At 45.0% G+C, this 25,276-nt stretch overlaps 1 protein-coding gene across 25 annotated transcripts in view; it reads right to left on the bottom strand.

The window, feature by feature from the left end:
* DAB1 (DAB adaptor protein 1) overlaps positions 1 to 25,276 on the bottom strand; it is a 1,166,965-nt gene that overhangs the window by 49,482 nt on the left and 1,092,207 nt on the right. For 23 of the 25 annotated variants that reach the window (XM_077891933.1, XM_077891931.1, XM_077891932.1 and 20 more), the window contains 5 exons: positions 19,127 to 19,258; positions 18,381 to 18,500; positions 17,868 to 17,906; positions 16,217 to 16,282; positions 9,381 to 9,440 (listed from right to left, as the gene is read on the bottom strand). In XM_077891933.1, coding sequence (XP_077748059.1) covers positions 9,381 to 9,440; positions 16,217 to 16,282; positions 17,868 to 17,906; positions 18,381 to 18,500; positions 19,127 to 19,258 — 417 coding nt within the window. The remainder of the gene's footprint in view (positions 1 to 9,380; positions 9,441 to 16,216; positions 16,283 to 17,867; positions 17,907 to 18,380; positions 18,501 to 19,126; positions 19,259 to 25,276) is intronic. The other 2 variants (XM_077891953.1, XM_077891952.1) reach the window with 1 other exon arrangement.

Here is a 25,276-nt window from a genome sequence, read left to right on the forward strand (position 1 = left end):
AGGCAGGTCTACAAACATTCTAAGAACCTAGAAACATAAAATAGCACATAGGTAAATGACAGAGCTAGTGGAGAGAACATGAGCCTTCAGACCTATGACCTCCCAAAACTAACCACTTCAGAGGTCAGAGCTTAGACCTCATGTTTCTCTCATCCCCCATATCGCAAAATCTTTCCAGATCTACCCATCATTTGCTCAAATTTACTCACCTCCCTCCCTGTGTCCCTCTCCCTATCTGTAGGGTCTCACCCTCAGCCCAGACCCTTAGTAGTCCTTACTTGCCTGCTCCTTTGACCTCTTTGCCCTGAGACCCATTCTTGCCCTCCCTCTGCTCGATGTGGGCTAATCCCTGTCAACTACATTGCCTGAGCTCCCTTGCCAACCCACTCCCACTTAGATTTGGACAACAGGACATGGTATTTGGATGCTGGATAGTGGCAGGAAGGGAGAAACACTGAATTTCTCATTGGGTCTCTTCAGGCAGGGCTCTGGCAGTGGTGGCGTCTCCTCCATGGCTTCAGTTTCCACCAGACCTCTTGCCAAAGATCCCTGCTCTGGCTGGACAGCTCCCCTCCTGCTGGACAGCTCCCTCTGCAGCCTTGGCCCCTCTCTGTCCTTCCAGCCCTGGGGATGGTGGCACCTTCCGACTACTAGACTATTACTAATTTGAGTTGCCCCACTGTCCTCTGGCTTTGCAGCTCTTCTAACACCTTTGTAACTAGTTTTCCACATTAAATTTCCTCTATCAAATTACCTCGTGTGGGCTCTGTTTTCCTGACTTCATCCTGATAGATACACATAGATAATCCCATTAGCTTCTTAATGGTCTTTCCAGCGGCCAGGCCACCTGCTGCAGGCCACCAAAGTGACGCTAAGAATTGTAACCCTAACAGTGCCACTCCACACCTGAGAGCATCATGGCTTACCAGACAATCCCAGTTTCTAAGCACTACATTCCAGGCCCTTTAGTCCCTGGCACTGGCTTCCCTTGGTACCTTGTCTCCTGCTCCTATGAAGGCATCCTGTAGTTCCACTACCCTAGACTCTTCATCAGCCCCTGGGATATGGTGCACTGTTCCATATTTCAGGGCCTTTAAACATTCAGTTCCTTCTTCCTGAATATTGTTCCACCTTTGCTCTGGTGCCAAGTTTGCATCATCCTTTAAGACTTTACTTCTTGGGTGAAGACCTCCCTGGACTCCCTTGGGCAAAGTTTGCTGCCTCCCTACTGTGCTCCCATGGCATCTTCTAGACAGCCCCTTAGGGCCTGAATTACATCAATTGCAATTAATTTTATATGTCTACCTTCTTGAGATCATTAAGATTCTCAAGCAGCTAGCCCTATTCATCTTTCTATCTCTAGTGAGTAGGGGACTTTCTGGCAGGTAGGAGTCCTTAGAAAATGTTTGGTAAATGGACGAACGAATAAATGCATAGAAGTTGTAAGGGAACTCAAAAAAGAAGGGCTCTCCAGCCACTAGAGCTGTGGGATTACAGAAGTCCTGAAGGTTTGTCACTGCAGGCATGAGGACGGATGCCAGCCTGGCGTGTTCATCTGTGTTCATCACAAGTGTTCTAGAGGGATTCCTGAATTGGTGGGGAGGTTAAACCAGCAGCTTTTAGTGTTCTCCTTAACCCTGAGATTCTAGGAATTTCAGATTATATCTCAGAACAGTTTTGTTAAGTACTGCAAAAAGAAAGCCTGCCTGAGAAACATGAGATGGGGCCAACTTCTATCTCCTTTGTGGGAATATGCAGATTCAGATTCCTTTCCCTTAGTTCAGGAAGACCTCCTCTTGTGTGACATCTATGTTAACTGCATTCTGATAATCATCATTTCTCTACAATGTGGTGCTTAATGAGGAAGTGAAACTGACAAATGTTCAGACTAGATTTAATTCAATTATGAAACATCTTGATCCAGATTTCAAACTAAAGGAAAAACCAACTGCTGAATTGTGAATGAAAATTTATTTGCCATGAAAGATGGGAACAGGGCGGGGGTAGGGAGGGGGAGGAGGGGGTGGTTAGGAACAGTTGTCCAGAGAATTTCAGCAATTCTTCACATTAATGGACTCACTCTTCCTACATTTGTATCAGGGAAACGGAACTAAATCTAGGGCAAGGAAGGGGTGCCTGGGTGGATCAGTTGCTTAAGGGTCTGCCTTTAGCTCAGGTCATGATCCCAAGGTCCTGGGATTAAGCCCCATGTCAGGCTCCCTGCTCAGCGGGAAGTTTGCTTCTCCCTTTCTCCCTGCCTGCCACTGCCCCTGCTTGTGCTCTCTCACTCACTCCATCAGATAAATAATTAAAATCTTTAAAAAAAATCTAGGGCAAGAAAAATCAAGCAAATATTGATGTTGAGGGCAGGGGTCTTGCACAGAAAATCAGGCATTTGGAGGGTGGGAGGCAGGCAAGGCCAAATGAGCAGCTCCCTGATTTTCAGAGGGAGGAAAGCTTTCATTGAGATTTGTTCTCTGGGACTCACAATTATCTTTTCAACACCAGGATGAAGAAAACAGTGCACAGGCAGAGTGAAGGGTCAGGAAAGAGTCAGACATGGGTGTGCCTCATGGAACTCAGGCTAAATGGGGAGAGAGGTGTGCACAGCCATCCCTGGGGCCAGCGTGAGCAGCAATGAGTAATGGGAGACAGAAATTGACCTGATAATAATTCTATGTGGAGGAAGAGGAGATAGGAACTTGGCATTTTTTTGAATCCTAAAAGGCAGTAGGTCTTAGCAGAAATTGTGTGGGTGCCTGAGTCAGAATCACCTAAGGTTCAACTTTGGGCTTTGTCACTTACCAGCTTTGTGACTGTGGGTGAGTTATGCGACCTCTGGAAGCCTCAGCTTCCTCCTATGTAAATGACGTCTACCTCTCAGGTGTGATTACTGAATGAGACAGGCTGAGACCACAATCTAGGCTGTCCGTGGCACATAGCATATGCTTAATAAAGTCGACCTGCTTTTTCCCCAGCTGAGATCCCTTAGACTCAGCATGCATGGCTAGTGGCCTGGTATTATACCACAAAGAAAGGAAATGAAGGGAGGCCTGGACTTTGGATCTGATCACTGGGGTTTTAACCAATTTCTCCCAGCGTGGCTCCCGTTCGGCACACAACAGATAGATGTAGAGCCCTGATGTCAAGCTCTCCAGAAGGAAACTAAGGAGGAAGAGATTTTCTAGGTACCTGCTCTGTGCCTAGTGGTTGCTCAGTGTGGTGCCTCGATTACAATGCTTGCTTGGTAAACTTGTTTCCATCCAGAGCAGTGACTTCACAGGGCAATGCCACAACTTATTGGTGTTCACTTCAGAGTGGGCAATTAAAGCCAGGGAGAGAAGGATGAAGACGGGATGGGGTCTCTGGGGTACCTGGCTTGGTAGCTTGAGAAAGTGGGAGCAAGATGATGGGGTAAATACTAGACTTAATGAACACAGGGGCAAGTGAATGTGAAGATAGATGTGTGATCCTGAGGTCCACTCCTGCAGTCACCTTCACAGCATAAGGACCTGCTGCTGGAATATTCCTAGGGCCAGAGATCTCACTGTTCTTTGAGAGCTGTCCTTTCTTCTGAAAATCAGCTCAGATGGTTTCAAATTTCTTTCTGATGTTGAGCCCAGATTCGCCCTCTCTTGTCATAAAACTTGAGCTTTTCTTGTAATCCTAGGATAACCTATAAAGTAACTGGAGCAACTAATACACACCATCCCTCAATCTTTGCACCCCTGGGGTCTTTGAAAGCAATCCCTCATCCTCACAGAAAATGCTCTCATGTTGCTTCGTGAGTCTCCAAAAGCCCTGAGACATTGGTCAAGGATGGTGGTCATTTCCACTCTGCACAACAGAAAAATGAATCTCAGAAACTCGAAGTGATTGGCAAAGATCATACCCAAAGTGAGGAAAGAATCTCAGGAGGATTCTGATCATTCTTTTCAATTCCTGAATCCCTGTTTCATCCAAAAAAAATGAAGGTTGACACTAACTTATCAATTTGACAACCTATGTGTCCTTCCTATTTATCACTTTGCCCAACTTTTAAGTTTCTCTTTTGAAGGCCAAAAAATGTTCTGCTAGAATCCATTGACTGATAATTATTACTGATAATTACAAAGTCTTTCATGGTTATTACAACTACATAAAAGGGGTTTAAACTGGACAGTTATAAGGTGAAGGATTCTTTTTCAGCCATAAGAATATTACACGAGGTCGAAAGGAGGGGAGGGGAGAAGACAAGTGCTGGATGTTTCTCATGTGACAGCGACATGAGGCATGCTAAGGGTTAGGTTTGTGTCATTGAAACAGTTGACCGTGAAGGTTAAGTGTCATCTAAATTCAGTGTTGTGGGGGCATAACAGGGCCTGAAAGAGGCACTTCTGTAGCCTGTGAATGCATCATTTCACTTGTCCCCCTGCAGAATCAGAATCATGTTCAAAGGCTAAAAGAGTGCAAAAAGCACTAAATAATGGATGTGGTAATGGGCTGCTTAGCAGTCACCTTCCTCCCCACTCAGGGATGTGCATTCCTGACAGCCCCAAAGAGGCCAGGATGTTTGTCTAAAGAACATGAGCAGCATTATCAGCCAGCAGAAAGGAGGACTACCTGCATGTCCCCTGTTTCTTTGAGAAGGAAACTGATGATAAATTAATTGGTTCTGAGTGCTGCTAAGTACAGGTGGTGGAAACTCAGGCACCCAAAGGACCTCAATGATATGCCCAGAAGGTGCTTTGCCTGCTCAAGTCCTACTCATCCTTCAAGGCTCTGCCCAAGTGATACCTCCTTCCTCCCTGTCTCCCTAGTCAGCTAACATTCCCTATCAGCCAGCATCTGTGCTCCTGGGGTTCAAAGGCCCCGGCATAAAAATAAAGGCTGTGTGCAAATCTTCCAGCTGCCTTGACTAGGAATAGAGGAAGTGTATATTTTGGGGAGTGAGTGGGATTAATCCTTATCTTGGCTCAGAGTCCTAGGAAAGGGTGGAGTGGTGTGTAGCATGACCCTAAGAACAAATCTGCTAGAAGGGAACATTAAAGATCTGGATTAAAACAAGCAAACAAAAGCATCCTAACATGTTATTTGTGAAAGAGGAACAAGAAAGGAGCCAGTACAGCTTAGCACCCCAAGGTAATGGGGCCTGGTGGGCACTAGGGCATGGATGCATGAATGTGGGGGAGGAGAGTGAGGAGACAGGATCGGCTTTCTGTCATGCCTGCAGCCCAGCTGATCGAGACAAAACTGTGCTGCCATAAGCTGATGCACCGAGGTGGGTGAGACCCATAAGAAATGTAATGAATTCTAACTCCTGTGCCAAACTCTGGGATCCAATACACCAAATGTGACACCTCGATGAGTATATCTCTGACCATGGAAGGTGACAATGAGCCAGGGACTGAGCTCCAGGACAGAGATTTTGGAGCTGCAATCAAGATCCCATTGGATTCAGGACCCTCAAAAATTTACATGAGTACATGTGATAATACAAGTTGTTGTTACTGTTTTCTGGGGAAAAATTACACCATCAAAAGTTCAAAGAGATCAGAAATCCCCAGAGGAGTTACTTTAGAGAGAGTGATGATTAAAAGGGATTCCTGTCCTCAAGGAGCTCACAGAAAAGAAGGTGAAACAAATAGAATGTAACAGCTCACGCTGTTGAATACCAAGTCTGCACCAAGCACCATAGTGATTCATATCCTTCAGTTCATTTAGTCCTTAACACAAACACTCTAAGGCAGGTACTGTCATTAACCCCAAAGGCAAGGCCTTTGTAAGAAAATCAAGGTCCAATGGCTCACATGGATTCGTTAAGAAAAAGTAACAATGCATTGTGATCATTGCAAAGAGAAACACAGAGGTCTCCCAGGGGGGCTGATTACTCTGGGGGTAAAGAAGGCTTCCCAGAGGAGGTGTGCAATCATCTAGCACACTTGCAATCCCCTGCTCGGTGAGAACTGTTTGCAGCTGCATCGCTTGTAATGGCATCAAATGGAAATGTTCTAATTAATCTAATCCATATCCCCTGTTAGGGGTTTTACATAGATGTCTCCTTTAGTCCTCCAAACAAAGCTGCAAGGCAGGCATTACTTTCCATTTACAGATGATGACCCTGAGGCTTAGAGATGGAAAAATATGCTCAAGGACGCTTGGTAGGTGGTAGGGATGAGAGCATACCCAGGTCTGATGCTGAAGATCAGGCCATTTTGTCTGGGGTTGATTTGTGGTTTTCCCCAGTGACTGCCCCAAACTAAGTCTCTTATTGGGCTCGGGGCAGACCTAGACCCAAGCAAGAAGAAACCCAGGGTATCCAGAGCAACAGGTCACTGGGCAGTCACCCTTCTTGTGGGAAACTTGTGGAAGCCCCCAAACTGCCTGGAAGGAAGCTGCTTATTATGCACTAACTTGGTTGTCTTTGGTTTACTCATCTTTCTGGCTAAGGAGCAGGTGGTGAAGGAGCAAACAGCAAGATCATAGCAGGGATTTTCAGAGCTCAGAGGTATCCTAGGGAATATGCACTCATCAGAGAGGCAGGTCTATAGGAGCAAGCCTGTAGGACAAGAAGATCCCAGAACACTGAGGGATATGGGATATTAAAGTACCTCTGGGAGGTTTAGTCAAGTGGGATTAAGTTTCCAATGCATATGCTATCTTCCCCTCAAAATCATTTAGCAAGTTGGGTTCAGTTGCTCTTTTGGGTAGATGAGAATAATGAGGCAAAGAGAAACAAGAGAACTTATCAGAAGCCCCATAGGTAGTAAGAGCAGGAGCTGAGATTCCAAATTCAAGCATCTGCCTCTCCCTTAGAGTGGGTGCTTTTCACTTGCTACCTCTCTTCTGCTTTGAAAAATGTGGAAATTGTTCATGGAAAACCCAGCATCACCCCAGCTGCTTCTAGGACTCTGTGGAAACAGAGGGCTGGGAGTTACTACAGGCCATTCAGGCAGCCCAGTTATTTCCCAAGCAAAACCTTACCATGCCTATTTAGTGCCTATTTCAGAGTTAGAAAAAACAGGGAATTTCCTTTAAAAGAAAGTTCCAGGGATTTCTATCAATTCCTTCTACAGGGCAGGGTCATTTGTACATTTAATTCCTAGCATGGCTGTGTCATGCCCAACTTCCACGTTCCAGGCCCTGGGCTTACTTCTGGTCATCCACGGACCTCAGGAAGCTCCTGGGTATAATGGGCGAAGACAAGAGTTTCAACACTGTGTGCTAAGTGTTGTTAAAATAGAGCAATGATAGGGAGCAGGGTAGAGAGGTAGGGGTGATCTGCTAACACTGGGTGGAGCAGAAGACCAGAAAGTTTCCCTGAGCCCCTAGAGCCTGAAGCTAAGCTGGGATGTTAGGGGAGGATGGGGCTCCTTGAGGAGGCTGCAGAGTTCACTAGAGCTGGACCAGGGGGAGGTAGACGAGAGATATGGGCTGGGGCTGGCATCTGAGTGCTGTGTATGTCAGGCTAAGGAGCTTGGATTTTTTTTTTTTTTTTTTAGGTTTTAAGCATGGAGATGGTGTAGCCAGATTGGTTAATAAATTCACAAAAAACCCAGGCAGCAAATGGAGCATGTTTTCTCACGTATCTAAACCTGTTAGGGGCAAGCGAGGCAATTTAGGCACAAATTGAATTGTAGGGAGCTGTGTGATGGGAGCTGAACCAAACAGAAACAGGAAGAACAGACCAGTGTCTCAGTGACAAGGAGGCCTGACAAATGTAAAGGCCTCAGGGAGAAAAACAGCTTTTTCTCCAAGCGGCATCATGTTATATGTTCTCTATTACGTTGTAGACTGAGTTTGTGAGGAGGGCCCTACATCCGGATATGCTTTTTTTTATGAAATCTAAAGCCCGTGGGCTTCCAGAAGCAGTATTTAGGTTGGGTATGGTGGTTGCAGACAGTGTAGAGCAAGGGACGCTGATAGGACAAAAAGAAATTTCATCAGGTAAAAGGGGAGTGGGGGCAGGAGAGGGTTAGAATGAACCAGAAAGACTTTCAACTCAAGAAGACAGCAGCTCAAAAAAAAAAAAAAAAAAAAAAAAAAAAGAAGAAGACAGCAGCTCATGCTTGGAAGGGACCACAGGAGGTCCTCTTTCCCCTCCACCCACCTCACCATGGGAGGATGCAAACAGGTGGTCTGACCTGTGGTCTCCCGGCCTCTGCTTGCACAGCTCCAGTGTCAGAGAGCTCACTCCCTTAGGTGCCAGATGTTCTATCCTTAACAGCTCCGACTCACTGTTCAGGACAGTCACTCTCACGCTGGGCTGGATGTGGCTTCCTTGCAGTGCCACCCACCAGTCTCAGTTCCATGAGCTGGCCAACACAGAACAGTGTACTCCCTCTTCCAACCAGTGGCCATTGGGGCTTCCATCTCCATATTTATGGTTTCTTTTCTCCAGGCCAAGTATTTCCAGGTCCTTCAGCTGTTCTGTTTCCCTGGGAATGGGGATTCAAACTGCCCTATCCATGTGACCTTGAAATCTGCGGGGATGCCTTCATATCTCTCACACGGTAGGGTTTAGGACCAATAACAATGTCCCAGATAGAGTCATTCAGCCTCACAACAGTCCTGTTAGGGTCAGAGCTGGAACTCCTGAGGGTCTGTCTTCTAAGCCTGTGCTCTTTCTACCCATTATTGAGATTACTGTGATCAACAGTGACCAAACACCCTAGTTCTTTTGACATGGGCCGTGGCCAAGTCCAATGTCCCTCTGAGCAGAAGTTCCTCAGTGTCCCTTGAATTATGTACAGAGGGCACCTTCTGGGTGCTGAGTGGAGGTCCTACGTACTGGCCTGGCCTAGCAGTGGCATGGGGCAGTAGCACAAGCTTGAGATTTTCCGTTTCTAGGAGTCCTACCAGCTGATGGGGTCTAGATGTAGTGGACCTTCTGGGTTTTTACAAGCCCACTACATATGGCCTTTTTCATAGTGGTCTGGCCACTGGCTGGACCCTCATATACTCCAGAGGCTCTGGCCAGCTCTTCTGCTGTCCCTCTGAGCCCTGTGAACCACTTTTAAATTGGATGGGCAACTCTCTTCTCAGGATCGAGACACTGCCCTCTATTTGACTAGGTATATAATAAAGTTGGCTGCAGACTCTGACCAAGGAATATCTGAAACCTTGAGACCTTCAGACATAGTGGTTTACACAATTCAACTCACTACCACCCATGGGGCCAGACCTTGATCCAGACTGGCACTCTTTCTTCATCTCCACCATTTTTGCCTTATGCCTCCTTCCCTCCAACTCACAGAGGAGACCTTAGCATGTGGACTCTGGCAAAGCTCTACGAGTTGTGACACCTATTCAGAAGAGGAGTTCCCTTCCTCAGGTTGTAGGCACAGTCTCATAAGAATGCAGGTTACTGGAACCTGGCAGAAGAGAGGAGGTATACTTACACTTACAGGTTGACTTTTTGGCACATCATAAACACCTTCCTTCTTTTGGCTGGTGGGAACCTGTGGAAGAATCAAATTTGATGTAGTCAAAACACTTTGATACTCTTTCAAAGACTAAAGCAACCACACTTCAACTCTAAGCTAGCTCAGTGTGTATGAGGATAGCGCCTGAGGGTCCCAAGTCAAAGGGGCTGCTGGAATTATAGGGGCAGCAGACCAGGCTCCTTCCCAGGGACAGCTAGATGAGGGAGGACTGTGGGAATCACTTCACAAATGTTTGCAGGGTCTCTGCCACTGGGCTTCTCATAGAACCATGGAACAGGAGGCTGCAGAGGCCTCAGGGGTCACATGAGGGAAAAAGATAATCCTCATTTCACCAAAGACAAGGAGGTGCTCCAACTTGGCCAGAGTGATTAAAACTAGTTTTCAGCTGAGCTTAAGCTGCTTGGTGCAAAGATTGAGATCCAGTTTAGTTAAAATATAGAAACATTGAGGTCTCAGTATCAAGAATGGCTTCTGCTGGGATTGTGGACAAGCCAGGCGATATTCACCAAAAGTTTTTTTTCTTTTTTCCCAAGAAAAGGGGGCATCAATGGCATGAAAAGCCTAAGACAGGAATCTAGAAAAACCTCAATTGTCTCTAAATATGTATCTGTATTTTCTTCTCCCCCTCCTTCCTCTTACTCATCCATCTGATCTTACTGGGTCGCTTGGTAATGGTATTACCCCGAGCAGGTCCCTTAGCTTCTCTGAGCTTCACGATTATAAAAATGGGTGTTACTGGCTCTGCTTCTCATCTGGGTTTTGTGGGGATCAAATGAGAAAAGAGATGGTAAATAAAAATGATTAGGAACTATAGTGGTGTGAAGTGTTAGAATGATAGCTGCTTTCACCGCTGATACATTATATAGGTAAGTATAAGAACTCATTGTATAACACTAACAACAGTAGATATGTTGAATACTTTTCTAATGAGTCAATCAAGGGCTTTACACTGAAGCATTCTGGCTTGAAAGCAATCAGTTGTGCTTCCCAGCAACCAGCACAGCGCAGCTCACACCTCCCTGGACGCCACAGCCTGTACTGGTTTTACAACTGTCTGCTAATCTGTGTTTCTTGTCATCAGATTGGGAGCTCCTTAAGAGCAGGCACAGTGCCTAAGTGCTTACTCAGTAGGCATTTGGTAAATGTCTTCTGGGTAAATGTATCATAAGAAATGTGGGCACCAGTGAAGAAAAATAAAAGTGTCTTTTAGGCTTGGACCAGCTAACTCTTCCGCAGACAAGAAGTAAGAATTTGGGCTCATTTCTCGAGTCCCTTTTGGTATTTCCATCCTTATCAGCTTAACTCAGAATCCTTATATTGCTCCTAAGAACTTGGTATTAGAATCTTCACTTTACGCAGCAGAAAGGGAGGCTCAGAGATGTTAGGGAGACTTTTCCAAAGCTTCCAAGCTCATTAAGTGAGGAGATTCAAATCCAGCTCTTTCTGGCTACCAGACAAGACATTTATTACTAATGGCATCAACTAACATTGACAGGGCGCTTTCTGTGTGCCAAAGCACTGTTCTGAATGTTTGTGTTTACAGGTATTCTCATGCAAGTCAGTTGGGAGAGGGTGACAACCGTCATTGTGTTGCGGATGAGGCAAAGGAAACCCAGAGAGGGTCCTGCAGGGGAGTAGGCTGCCAGAGTTGGAGTCCTGGCACTTTGCCTTTTAACTACTATACTCTACAGACAGCTGCATCTCATCCCTGTTTCCACGGTCCCTGTAGCTGTTCTGATCGCATCTTTCTCTTTGACATCATATTCTCCACTTTCAAAAGGTGGTGCACATTCTTGCAGACATCAGGACTATGAGCGGGCATGGTCGTGTGGAAGATGCACTTTCTGAGCTGCTCCTGCAAAACTCAGCTTGCAGGTATCCAATGAAGAATGTAATTTCTTTGCTCCTGATAACTGGCCTCCATCTAGAAGGAACCCTCTAAGAATGCCTACCGAGTCCTTGTTAACAAGGGCCGATAAATTACCAGCTCGCACTTGTATTTTTACTAGCTCACCTTTTCCTGAGCAAAATGAACAGCATTTCTGTTCCCCGTAATTCACTGCTCACTACGGGCACTTAGCAAGTTGAACCGCAGCTGACTCTCAATTATCCCTGCAAATGGAGGAGAAGCGGCAGGATGGATAAACCCAAACTGCATAATTGAAAAAGCTTTGCTGCTTGGCTCTCCCATGGGTGAGATATCCATCTGCCTGTTTGTCCTTTAAGATTTATGTCAGCTGGGATGTCTTCTTGGGAGCCTTGCATGGTTCTCTACCTGGTTGGAGACTTCCTCTGTACTTTTGAGACCTCTGGAATACCCTTCCACTAACAAATAAAAGTGGCCAAGAACCTATTATGTATCATGATCTGTGCTTTGCCTGGGACAATGATGGCGAGTGAGCTGGATATGGCCTCTCCTTGAAGGAGCTCCTTATCTTACTGGGGTGGGGTGGGGGTTGAGGGTGGGGGTGGGGGGAGTAGCTGGGAAAGAAATCAGGCTACTTACATGAGTGCAAAATGTGCTTTATCTTATATAGGAGCTGTCAAACCACACTGCAGGTGTAAGCTTGTGCAGGACAAGGCACATATTTTACAAACCTGTCTCTCCACAGGTAAATACTGGTTGCATAGGAAGTGTTTAAGCATCAAACCTTTACTGTGTATGTGCTAAGAGCAGAACACTGGCAGAAGTGCCTGAGAGACAGCGGAGAGAGCCTTGTCCTGATTCTCATCCCCGCCTGGTGGGTCCATGCTGCCTATAGACCATCTCCCTAACAAGACACTGTAGAGTGAGCAAGAACAGTTCTGGACCAAAAGGAAGTGGGAGATCTGGTTTCCGATTGCGGCTCTAGCACAGGCTATGTGACCTCAGAGGGTCTCTTTGTTCTCTGAATCTCAGTCTTCTCATCTCACTGCCAGAGGCACTCAAAGGGGTGCCTAGAAGCTCCCTGTGGGTTGGGACCGCACTACGGTGTATCACATCTCCACGTGGCAGGCACACGCCAGGTGCTCCATACAGAACTGCTTTTTGTTTTTTTTTTTAATTCATGAGAGAGAGAGAGAGAGAGAGAGAGAGAGAGAGAAGCAGTCTCCAGGATCAGGCCCTGGGCTGAAGGTGGCACTAAACCACTGAGCCACCTGGGCTGCCCCAGAACTGCTTTTTGAATGAAGGAGTTAACAGAGGTGCAATTACTGCAAAAGCTATACATTAAGTGCTGTAGGTACAGAAGACACTTTTTTAGCTCAGTATCATACTAATAGTGTTAGAGAGGCAGTTTAAGGGTTGAGTGACTAGGAGTAGAGACTTCTCATTTTAAAATAACAATACTTGACACATCATGGGCAATTAAAAATGATTTTCGAACCAAAGAACGTGAAAAATGCCCGCGTGGAAAGCTGCAGTCTTGCTAGCGTGGGAAGCTTGTTAACATTTCTGTTCTCAATACCGGGTTGAGAAGCTGAGGCTCTGGCCTTGGGCCCAGCACTTAAATCAGAGGACATGATTTTCTTACGTTTTAAATTGATAGTCATCATAGCTATTCTTATCTTACTGAGTTACTGCAAGGGTCAAAATTAAGTGAGGTGTAAAAGCCCTTGTACCACAAGGTTCCGTGTTGTTTTACAAAGATGACTGATAACTTTTTCTGATGCACGCAAAAAGAAAGACAATTATTATTAATCCGGTTTGGAAAATGAGACTACTGATCCTCAAAGAGAGGTTACAGTTGCTCAAGAGTCTCTCCCTCCCTTGCGCCGGAGTTCTAAATAGCAAAGTCAAGCGAGGTTGCAACTTTCCGCTAGGCTCTCTGACAAGATGAGGCAAGCAAGTCATGTTCTACTTCGCTTAATACATCATCATCAGACATCTTGATCACATCCTTAGGAGGCAAAGGGAGCTAACATTTAGAACCTACTATGTGCCAAGCGGCCAAGCGCTTTACACCTGCACATCACTTCTAGAAGCAGATGACACAGCATCCCTCATTTTATTGCCCAGGAGACTGAGACACAAAAGTTATGTACTTTATCCAGGGCCACAAAACAGCTAACAGATGACACCTGGGGTCTGTCTACCTCATTCTGGAAAATAGGGAAGGGATGAAAAATCTGAGGCCACCGTGGGCCACACCAAAGACTGAGAAACACTACAATCGACTCAGGAGGAATAGCTATGGAACATTCGCAGGCCCTTAAAATGCAAAGAAGAGCGAGGTTCCTAATCACAGCTCCTTAAAAGCCTAGCCTTATCTTCAGGCCCAAGAGCTTATCTCGAGTTAAGCAAATTGAGGCCCAGCTGACTGGCAAAGCAAGAGAGGAGAACAGAGGGTGATAAAATATTCATTTCCTTAAATGGTACCTTCCTGCTCATGATGGACAAGATGGGAAGATCCGGAGGTCAGAACTGTTAAAACAAGTGTGATTTTGAGATAGTGACTTGAAACCCGCACAGAAACTAATCATGCAACTTGGCGTCAGGATATTCTGAGCTCAAAAGAGCCTTGGGATTTATTTATTTACCGAGGTCGGAGGGACCTGGCTGTGAGGCAGGATGCCACTCCCTGTAGCTCTGTGATGTTGGGCAAGACACCATATCTGTGTGAGCCCTACCGTTCTGCCTGTAAGGTGGGAATGATGGTTCAAGCCTCGCAGTCTTGTTGTGAGAGAGAAGATGTTGCATGTTAACCTCGCTCACAGAGCTGGCCCACAGTCAGCACTCAATAAATGTTACCCAAGCCACGTGTGCGGTGACTTCTAAGAGGCCTTGTCACCCTGTGGAGCAAGCGAACATGTTTCCCTAAAGAATCACTGTCCTGTGATGAGGCATGAGTTGCAAAAAGCAGCAAAGGGCCTGTCCGAGAGACTCTTCAGTCTTAGTTGTTCATTTTACAGATAAGCAAACTGAGGCTCAGAGTAGGAAAGGAACTGGATAAGCCAGATGAACCGTTGAGCTGGTACCTGGACTAAGATTCCGAATCCAACACTGTGTGACCCAAGAAGTCTCTTCTTTATATCCTTCACAGGATCTTGCTTCATTCTCATGACAATGAGTTATGGAGAAATTACGCCCCTACCTTTTCTCTGGGGAAACAGAGTCTTAGAGAGGGCTAGTGTCCTGCCCGCTACCACTCAGCCAAAGGTAGGTGCCCGGTTCTCTGTTAGCCTACACCAGTTCTTCTCACACCTCCAACACTACCCTCCACCCCCACAGGGCACAGTGGGAGCCTCGCCGACCACAGCTCAGTCGGAATTCAGAAACCTTGCACTAAAAAGCCTAATTTTGTCTTAAAAGGTATTTTTTTTTCTTCAGTGGATGACTGGTTAATGGCTCCTTTGGCCTTACATTCAGACATCACAAGGTTGTGGCAATTTAAAGCCTGACACTGAGAATAAATATGTAAGTTTTCCATGTAAAGATGGAAACTTTGTGAGCAACGATTTTATTTTTTAAAGTTTTTAAAAAATATATTTTATTTATTTATTTGAGAGGGTGAGCAAGAGACATAGCAGGAGTGGAGAGAGGGGAGAGGCAGAGGGAGCAGAAGAGGGAGAAGCAGATCCTCTGCTGAGCAGAGAGCCCAATATGGGCTCGATCCCAGGACCCTAGAACCCCGGGATCATGACCTGAGCCGAAGGCAGGTACTTAAGTGCCTGACCCACCAGGTGCCCTGTGAAGGATGATTTCTAAACAAAGCTTCAGTGCACAGCCTCCAATCCAGAAAGATCCAGTGGACAGAAATACTTAGATTATTACTCCAATGGACTGGTTTAAACCAAGTTGTTGGTAGAGCTGATGTTACACTTTGGTCTTTTAGAATTCTGTGCATTTGACAGAAACTGAAAATCTGTTTTACTTTCATTACACAAGTAATGCATGCCCAAGGCAGAAGAGCAGACTGCACAACCGAGTAAATTAAGGAAATTAAAATCACTTATTAAATACATTAAATTTTTTTCTTTCCTCCATAATGTTTATATTTCAAATTAAGGCTAAAATTCTAATTAGTGAAAAATTGGATGTTGTCATATTTGTTTGATGTGTTGCTATGGTGCAATTTCTCAAATTCTTTGATAGAAAAGCACTGGGGGAGGACGTGTGAGTTTTGCTTTCACTCACACTGGGTCTGATCTCAGCCCTAAATAGCTATACAGCGTCCCCCCCACCCCAGTAACTCAACTTCTCCGAAGCTCAGTTTTCCCTTGTAAAAGTGGGATTAAATACTTACTTTATAGCATGTTTGTCAAAATTAAATGAATCACAAAGTGTGTACAGTATTCTTCATATAAGCAGACATTTAAGAATATTAATTTACCTTCCCTTTAGGAGGGGTAAAACCTTGAGCTGTACTTTCTCTTATTCAGTTAATATCCCCAATGCTGACTTCCAACAGCATTTTTGAATTTGTCCTTGATTTGCAGTAGTGCAAATGGCTTTTTAAAGAAATCTGATGAGCACCCTTTTTCAGAGAGATGAAGGACCCTCCTTTATCATGGACAACAACTCTCCAATGGATTACAGTCATTACAATGGAATCTTTGATTCTTGAGTCCATTGAAAATAGTTAAGATCATTAACTATTAAAACACCCCTCTCAATGGGCCATTGAACATTTCCACAACAAGGCGAGGAAACTACTGGTCAATTGGTCAAAGCCAGCTCAGAGGAAGGTATTTTACCAAGCCAGGATGACAGGGAGAGCAGTGTGACCCTGTGAGGCGGGCCCCCCTGGTTCTGCAGACCCCTCCGGACACTAAGTGGCAAGAGCGCAATGGAAAGAGAAGCAATTTTATACCTGATAAATGTTTTCTTCTGTTTCGGGATCACGGATTGGCTCGTGTCCAGCCTCAAACACAATGTACTATTATGGAGCGGCCAGAGAGGAAAGGTCAGAGGGGAAGAAGAAGGAGGAAAAAAAAAAAGGCATTTGGAATTCAGGATACAAATCACAGTGAGCATTAAAGAAACAGTTGCAACAGAAAACACCCTAAAGAGACAAGTGGATCACTGAAACACTGCACGTGCCTTGCATGCTCCCCCTGACTTTTCTAAGGAAAACAGCAAGGGTCTGATGGCTGGGCGTACAGCAGTCAATGCATGGGACCCCCTGTGCATTCTTCTGGAGACGAGGCCTCTTCATTCGATGGCATTCGATTCAATAATGTCTGCGTGTGCGGTACCACTAAGGGGGAATGACGTCTCCTGGGAACATCTGGAATCCTAACTTCATGATCTGGGTTACAGCTGTTGCCCCCCTGGCTTCCATAAAGCCCGATGTCCTAACTTAGGCTCTGATGTGCTTACAAACCCCAAACCTCCTCATCCCATAAATATCACCTGATATTATATTCTTAGTTTTAAATATTGAAAATCAATGTATTCTCCTGTGCATGTTTCAGACTCTAAAGGGCTGGGCCACTTCAAACAGGGCAGTATTCTCCATTCTCTGTGAGCCAGCTCAGGGGCTGAGCTCCTATTCTAGACAAATCGTCGCCCCCAGCATTCTACACCAAGGGCATCCTGCTAGGCACATCTTTGGCTTTTGTTAAAAGTCATATATGCTAGATACTTCTACTTCAAGTTATTCGTATTATATTACTTATTGTATCCATATTATCTCTGTCCCAGCTATACCAGCTTTCTGTGTGACAACAAGCACTGATAAACAATGCACGTGTGACACACACACATATGACCCACATGTATCCAGTTAGAAATACAAGTTTCGGGTTTTATGTCCAACAAGTCCATTTTTGGGCTCCTTTCTCTCCTTGGGAATAAGCACGAGTGGGGTTGGGGATGGTGGTGGGAGGCCTCCTCTTCCTTTCTTTCTGCATCTGTTTGTACAGAGCACAAGCTTGGGTCCGAGAGAAGTCATCTCTCTGGCCACACCTGGGCAGCAGCCTTGCCGAGTTCAGGGAAAGCTATGGACTAGGATGTCTCTAGGATCTTCCTTACCTTCCTTCCAACAGCCCCCATGGCATGAGCCGGCTCATCAGAGGGGCCAGAGAGACCTGCCCCGACAGCCTTCGACATAGCTTACAGACTGCCCTTTGGGCTGGTACCCCAATGTCACCAAAACTCAGTCCCCATCCCGGGTTCCTAACTCAGAGAAGAGGCCATCTCATGAACTTGGAATATTCAAGAGCCTCCAGAAAACACCCAGCTCTGGGATCAAACATTTACAGATTGTGGAGGGGGCCGAGGCTGGGGCAAGCGGGGAGAAGCCCATCTCCAGATCCCGTGTTATGGATGCTAGCCAAACTTCTGTTCATTTTTATGGAAATCCACTCCCCGAGGGGCTGGCAGCTCTCACCCTCAGAACTAATCTCAATCCCTCTCCAGGCTTCTGTAGTCAGGGGGTTTTTCAGGGTTTTGAGGAAGTGTCTGTAGCACGGGCCTCGCCATTCCTGACCCTAAGAACCCCGACGGCTTTCAGAAATTACCTGGTATACAGGATCTTCAACATCCTCTTCCAAAATTGTCTACAGCAGAGTGAGAGAAAGGAATTTGAAAAGCAGAGGATATAAATAAAGGGAGAGGTTATGAGACTGTATTCAGAAAACGCAGGACAGTAAAGGAACCAGCTCTGGGGAGGATAGGCTGCTGGGTCACTTCAGTTTGAAAACATACAGAGGAAAAATGAAAACCTTTATAGCCACCACCCCCCCCACCCCACGGTTAACAACAGCAAATGCAATTGTGTTTCTTTCTGTTCTCCTCCCCAGAAATCTTCCTCAGAATTCAAAATTTCAGTTTCTCTAACACGTCCAGAATTTCAGAAAATAAAAGATCTTCTCTAACGGCTTGCTTTCGGTGCCTGTAATGTACACGGGGACCTTTCATCTTTGTTTATTTCTACTTGGCAGCAGTAGGACAAGTCCTGACTGTCAAGTTTTCATATCTGTTTGTTTTAAGTCCCAATCTTCTCTGGCACTCGGATAAATTCACAGGTATACCTGATACACAGCTTGTTCACACTGCTTATCCTTTTGTGCCTTTTTTTCCAATTCTTCTCTTTGCTTCAATTCATAAATAAGTTGAAAGAGATCTCTCAAGTCCAGAATAACAGGTTCAGCCTGCAGTAAACGGTGGTATAAAGCGCATTAGTCAGGGAATGGTACGGAGACCCAGCGGCCTGTTTCTGTTTTTTGCCTGCTACAACCCACAGCCCTTCCTTTTCCTATTAAACTGAAAGCATTCCATCTTTAATTAATTCTACCTTGTTTATATTGGTTTAGCAAATTGCATCTAGGCTAAAGTTCATTTCTTCAACTAATTATATTTGCAAATTCATAATAATCATAAGCATAAAAGGCATTGCTTTTATTTATTAGTAATTTCGAATACAATAAAATTAGGGTAGGCCTGATGCAAAACAGCTATTTGTTTTCCCTTATTTTCTTTTTAAATGAGGCTATGAGCACAAGGAAACTTATTTGTATAGTGTGCCTCCATCCAGCTTAATCAGAAAGGAAAATAATTAGTCATTACGAAACACGCATTAGAAGAAAACCAACAAGACTGGATGGGCCTGAGCCTGTTTCCTTGCTCCGAGGCTATTTGTGCTCTGGAGATGGGAGCCTGAGCATCAGCATGGCTTCGTCTGACATCAGAGGCGGCCTTCAAAGACCAGCAGCATGACCGTACGCACTGTCCCCTAAAGCTACAAGGAAAGGAGCCCTCCTTGGATGGGGATACTCACCGCCTGGGCTGTTTTTATGGCAACAAATCTGTGATTCCCTTCCTTCCCACAAACGTATCCAAAGGCCCGGTGATCTGTGATGTCCTTTGCAATGTAGGAAATTTCGTGAACAGCATGATGATGCTGAAGGGCCTATTGGAGACAAAAGGAAGAGCATATTTCACGAGACTTTCCCTTCGAGCTGTTGATCAATAAGAGTTATGTTTCAGCTACGTGTGAACAGGCCCGAAGGGCTCTGGGAAAGCTGTTGGGTCCAGATGGAAGGAAAACGAGCCGCGCCTGCCCTTGAGAGATGGAGGCTTCCCTCCATGGTCTTAGTGCTGTGACCAGAGAGATAAACAGGACTGCTCATATACTGAACGAGCGTCTGCGGCGGTGCGTTCCTGCAGCTTGCCAGGGCCAGTCAGAGTAACTCAGCGGTGCAGGCTTCAGCTGCAGCTCTCTTCAGGACACAGCCCGGCCGAAGTTTGGGCTTAATATTTAAGACACTTACGTCCCCAGGGACTCTGCTTGCTATGGTGGAAGAGTGCAAATATAGGAGGCCCCATTCATATTCACGGAACTGTACACTTGTAGGGTTACCGTCCTTTTTTTGACAGATGGTGACAAGAGTGCCTTGAGGAATGAACACCTTTTGCTATCTTACCAAAGTCACCATTTGGGCTAGAGGTAGCTGGGCTCCCTTAGTTCTGAGGCTTTTTATGGGCTTGCTGCTCTGTTTGCAATGCCCATTCTTTTATCCATTTGCCCGAATCCTATTCTCTTTTAAAAGGACATTTGAAGGGCACCTGGGTGGCTCAGTCGGTTAAGCATCTGCCTTTGGCTCGGGTCATGATCAGAGGGTCCTGATACGGAGCACTGCACTGAGCTCCCTGCTAAGCAGGGAGTCTGCTTGTCTCTCTCCCTCTGTACCCCCCTACTCGTGTTCTCTCTCTAATAAATAAATAAAATCTTTTAAAAAAGGACATTTGAGCAGCACCATCTCTGTGAAACCTCCCTTGAACAAGGCTTGCTTTCCCTCCCCCTGCAGAAATAATTCCATAGGACTTCAGTCTCTACTGATCCCCAAATTCCTGAGTCTTCACACATAGCTCTCTGTGTGGGCTCCTGCTTTCAAAGACCTTCCTTCTCTGACACATTTGCCTGATTCCTTGCCTGTCTTCCCCACCAGGCTCTAGCTTCCTCAACTCTGTCATGCTATAAAACCCTGCACTGTGCCTGACCCACAGTTACTGAACTCAAGTAAGTTGGGATAGATAGTTAATCAGTAATTAGAAAATCTTTTAACACTGATCTTCCCTCCTTTATTACCTAAGCCTCAACAAATAAGGCTCACCATCCTGTTGGCGATGATCATCTTTATGGCCATTTTCCTAAATTAAACTTACTTAAGGCTTATATAAGCAACTGGGCATTATATGATGTGCTTAAAGCCATTATATAAGGAGCCTTTTTATTATATGAGGTATTAAGAGGCTTGAATTCTAGCTACTGTGTGAACACAAGGCACTCACTGTACTTCTCTAGAGCTTCATCCATTCTTCTACACAACAAGAAGTTTGTATCAGATCAATGGCTCCTAACCCAAAGCCCTGCATCTCCTTGGGTCATTAAAAGTAAAAAATAAATAAATAAAATAAGTCCTAAGCAATTTTCAACATTTCAAAAAGCAAAACAGAAACTTATAACTATCCTTAATTAAGATGACACATTTCATTGTACATGCAAATGAAAATGCCAAGATCATTTTAGCATTGTATCAGGTTACTGTTGTCCTCCTTGTTCATCTTTGGGAAGATTCTCTTTGGCATTTAGTTATGGGGTTGAATCATTCAAATAGGCAAGTGAATGATTATAAATACATTTTTGGGGGGTGGATATAATTCTTCCCCACTATGGAGTCTGTGAAGGGAGGGAGACATGTGACATAAAGGGGACTTAGTTATGAAAGTGGTGGGAATCACTGGAATAGATGTTCTAGAAGGTCTTGTTCTATCAGCCCAGATCCTTTAGTCATTGGGAAACTTGAACCACACAGCCAGCCTCTCAGGTCAGTGGGCATGTGGCTCTCACTATGGCCAGCACCTTAGCTCTAGACCCCTGTCCCTGGCCTTCCAAAATGCCCATTCCCAGACTGTTGCTGTCTTTCTAGGCTTCTAACCTTATGAATCAGTTCTGCCTTCAGAGGACGCCCTGGCAAGCTGCAGGAACGCACCTACTTCAGAAGAAGTAGAATTTGCTGCTGTACCTTAACCTTCTAGACTCTGATCACTCACTAACTTCTCTGACTACTCTGGGGACCCTCCCTTCAGGTTCATGCCCTGTCAAGTTGCTCTCTGTCCGCTGAACATCATACTTGGAGGGTGGTGTCACTGTCTGGTCACACTCACCCCTAGTCAGCCATAAGACAACTGCATGATACTCGTGAATTCTGACCCAAATAAAGTTGGTGAGGAAGGAAATGTTTGTTAACAAAAGACTCAGAATTCATTTATCCTTGTTTCATTAAGAGGACATACTTAGCTGGTGGAGGAAAAGTGCTCAAAGAGTGGTAGCTTTTTCATGGTGTTAATGATGTAAAACTGATGAGATTTATATTCACCCAACACAGGGGTATTGATTTATAGGCTTTTGTGAACTAGAATGGTATGCAGCAGGGGAAAGTGGGAGACAAAGACATCCTCCTTCTCTCCCCTTTCCAGAAAGTATTTCTCTCCCTGCATAATGGACAATGTTATCTGCGTCGCCTAATAATTCAAAGTTTGACGACAGTAACCTATTGATTGCCAAGTGGAATATTGCTCTAAAATTAAACTGTGATTAGAAGTCTTCCTGGTGGAATGAGATTTGGAGATGATTGTGCAAGGGTAAAATATCACCTACCATGCAAGACAGCAGATGGAGATGCTTTAATTCATCTGGGAATCCTCATTAAGTGTTTTAAAATCAAAACATTTTTAACGCCTGATGATACCTAATATTGCCTCGCCAAGTGTAGCTCTGTGCGTGCCTGAAGTGCCTAAAGATATCTGTAACATTATCTTTTCCCGTAGTTAATTTTATGATGTTAAAAAGGATTGCTGTGAAAGTGGCTCATTTATTTGGAAATGAAGAATCATTAAGGGGGATAGGTCTCCGCTTCCTCCAACCTCAACTGTGCAGACATAATACAGATACGTGGAAATAAAATATATCAGGATCCTGATAACCCCCATGGTCATATGATTGCATTCATCTTGGCAACTCGGAGAATCTGGCAAATACTTGTTCACTGAGGCTCAAAATTGCTCCATGTCTTCAAGTAGATTCTATCAGCATCATCAAGGCCAAGGAACCTTAAACATCATACTGTTCAACTGAATTTATGAAAGGATGAAGGGTCAGAGAGAGAGTTCTGGCGGGACCAGTCCTAAATGGAGCCCTCGCTCTCCCTAGGAAGGATGACCAAGCACTGAGAAAAAGAAAGCAAGATTATATAGGATCAGGGTTTCTAACCCTTTGACTCCTCCTACCTCCCCAGTTCAACAACAAAGCCATGGTCCCTGACAGGCTGGGATGAGGAAAGGGAGAGCCTGCTCAGAGGCAGAGCTGAAGCTGTTCTGGCTTCTGGCAGGTGTCGGAGGTCAGACAGGGTCATAAATCAGAAGGTCTGGGGTAAAGGCCAGTTTGCTCTAAGGATCTCAAAGAAAAAGGTCAAGACGGCACGCTCTGGGAGTGAGTGCTCAGGAGCCTGTGGCTCTCTGTGGTGTCTGCTGAGCAGTCAGGCTGGAAAGGTGTGGGGAGGACCCTGGTCATGGGAAATGAAGACCACTCCATCCCAGGAGAGTTTCTGAGGGGAGCTCCTGGGGCAGCACCAGTCGTTCTGGAGGCAGGAGACAATACTGGGCTAGAAGAGGGGAGGGGGAGGAAAGGCAAACCCTGGCCATCCTTCTTTCATGTTTCCTTTGGAAAATAGTTGTTGTTGTTGTCTCAGAAAAACAGTCTGGATATTCAAGTCCTGGCAAAAATCAAAGCAGGTATTTGGTTTTAGAAAGAGTCTTCAACACCCTCTTTCTCTGCCACGGCTTTGTCCGTTTCTCCCATCCTGAACCCTCCTCGTTCTATTGTGCACGGAAGTTGTTACTGAAAAATTCTGGAGACAGACTGCACGTTAGCCTCCTCAACTGGGTTTGACCTTCCTCCCATCACTGAACTCTGGGTGACTCAGGCTGCACAGAGTTTGAAGAGCCCATCACTGCCCCTCTGGGTTCTGTGTTTCCCCACCTGTCTGCCACTGTTCACAATGCTATCTCTGCTGACCGCCCTCTTCATCCCCTCACCCACGCTTTTGGAACTCCACGTAACTAAATTATACGTATGCATCAGGGTTAGCTCCAACAGGGCGCTCATCCAAGGAACCTTCCCTGACTCCCCATGATAATTCCTGTCCCCGGATCTCACTGCACTGTATTTGTTTTTCTATTTAGTATGCTTCACACGTCTTCATTTTGTTTCACATTTACCTGTTCACCCAGTTGTTTATTCCATATGTACCTACTGAATAGCTGCTAGGTGCCCAGTCTTCTGCTTACTGCTAATCCACCCATATATTATAACATAGTCCTTTCCTCGAAGACCTTGTGATCCTGTAAGAACAGGCAGGCAAAGAAACCCACAACCACAATATAATAAGACAAGCTTATATTAAAGGTGTGTATGGGGTGTTACATTGGCTCAGAGAAGGGATGGGAAAGGGCTTTAGGGAAGACTTGATAAAGGAGCTAGCCTTGAACTGAATCTTGAAGGTTAATGGGAAGTCCCTAGAAAATCAAGGGAACATATCTCTGTACCTGTTTTCTCTCTACTTCGGCGATGTTAGCTTCTTGAGAGAAAAAGATCCATGTCTGATTACTCTCAGTCTCATCCCAGCTCCTAATTCTGTTCCTTTTTGAACAGTGAGTGCTAAATAATGAGTTCAGGAAGGAAAGAAGAACCAAACCATCTGAAGGCATGTGCTGCAAAAGGTAGTTGCTCAATAAATGCTCAGTGACTGATGGAATCAGGTCAACTCATGATATTTTGCATAGGATTCATTCTGTGAATGGAGACTTTCTTATCTGATCATCATTAATCCCCCCACCCCCCTTAGCATCTCCATGAGCCATTTACCAATGTTTAAATGAAGTATCAAATTGTTTGGAGGGTTACCATCTGACAGAATAAATTACAGAGGAGACTTAATTTGTAGTATGGTTCAATACAACCAATTAAATACAGTATGGATTGGAAAGTCATCTGCTCAGACTTTACCACTAGCTTTTCTTTTAAAGAATAAATTCTATCCCATTTAGCCTTCATATTATTTGTGTGTGTGCATGTGCATGTATGGGAGTACGTGCTTTCCTGAGGCAATGCTTCTCACAGGAAAAATACCCACCAGGATTCAAGTGAGTTAACAAAAAAACAAAACAAAACAAAAAAGCAGATACGCAGATAGACACAGAATAAAAATAGATACATGGAAAATACACTACTTCACACTACAGGCAATTACAGTAGTTAAAACCTCACAAGACAAAGGCAGGCCCAGGCTCATTATAAAGGCCTTTCTCTTTTCTAACATATTTTTGGATGCGTTTGCTGCATCGCAGTGCCAATGAGGCTGGGAAGCAACCTCTGTACCACCCCCAGGCACCCCATCATCAAGTGCTCAATGGAGCTGGTCAGAGTGAACTCTTCCTTAGTTGCCATCCTGAAATATTCTAGAAGGTTTTATTCAAGGACAAAACCACAGTTCCAGATATCCTAGTCTCTAGCTGAAGAGGCAGTGTGATAGCAGACGGAAGAATATGAACTCTGGAGCCAGAGAGAACACAATTCAAATCTAAGCATTATCATTTCCCAGATGTGTAGCTCCGGGCAGCTCACTCTGACTTTCTGAGCCTTATTTTCTCTTTTTTTTGTGTGTGTGTGATATGAAGAATGACAGGGAAACTTAAAGGTGGTTGGAAATATTAAGTTAATTCATATAAAACATACCAGATATAAATGAGATGTCATTTCCCCCCCACCCCCACAAGAATGGAAAAAAAAAAAAAAAAGGTAAACCCAGTGTTGACAGAGTGTGGGGAAACAGACTTTCTTGGGCTACTGGTTTTCTATGTGTTCAAT

The sequence above is a fragment of the Canis aureus genome, chromosome 3, assembly GCF_053574225.1.
Source record: "Canis aureus isolate CA01 chromosome 3, VMU_Caureus_v.1.0, whole genome shotgun sequence".
Classification (NCBI taxonomy): domain Eukaryota; kingdom Metazoa; phylum Chordata; class Mammalia; order Carnivora; family Canidae; genus Canis; species Canis aureus.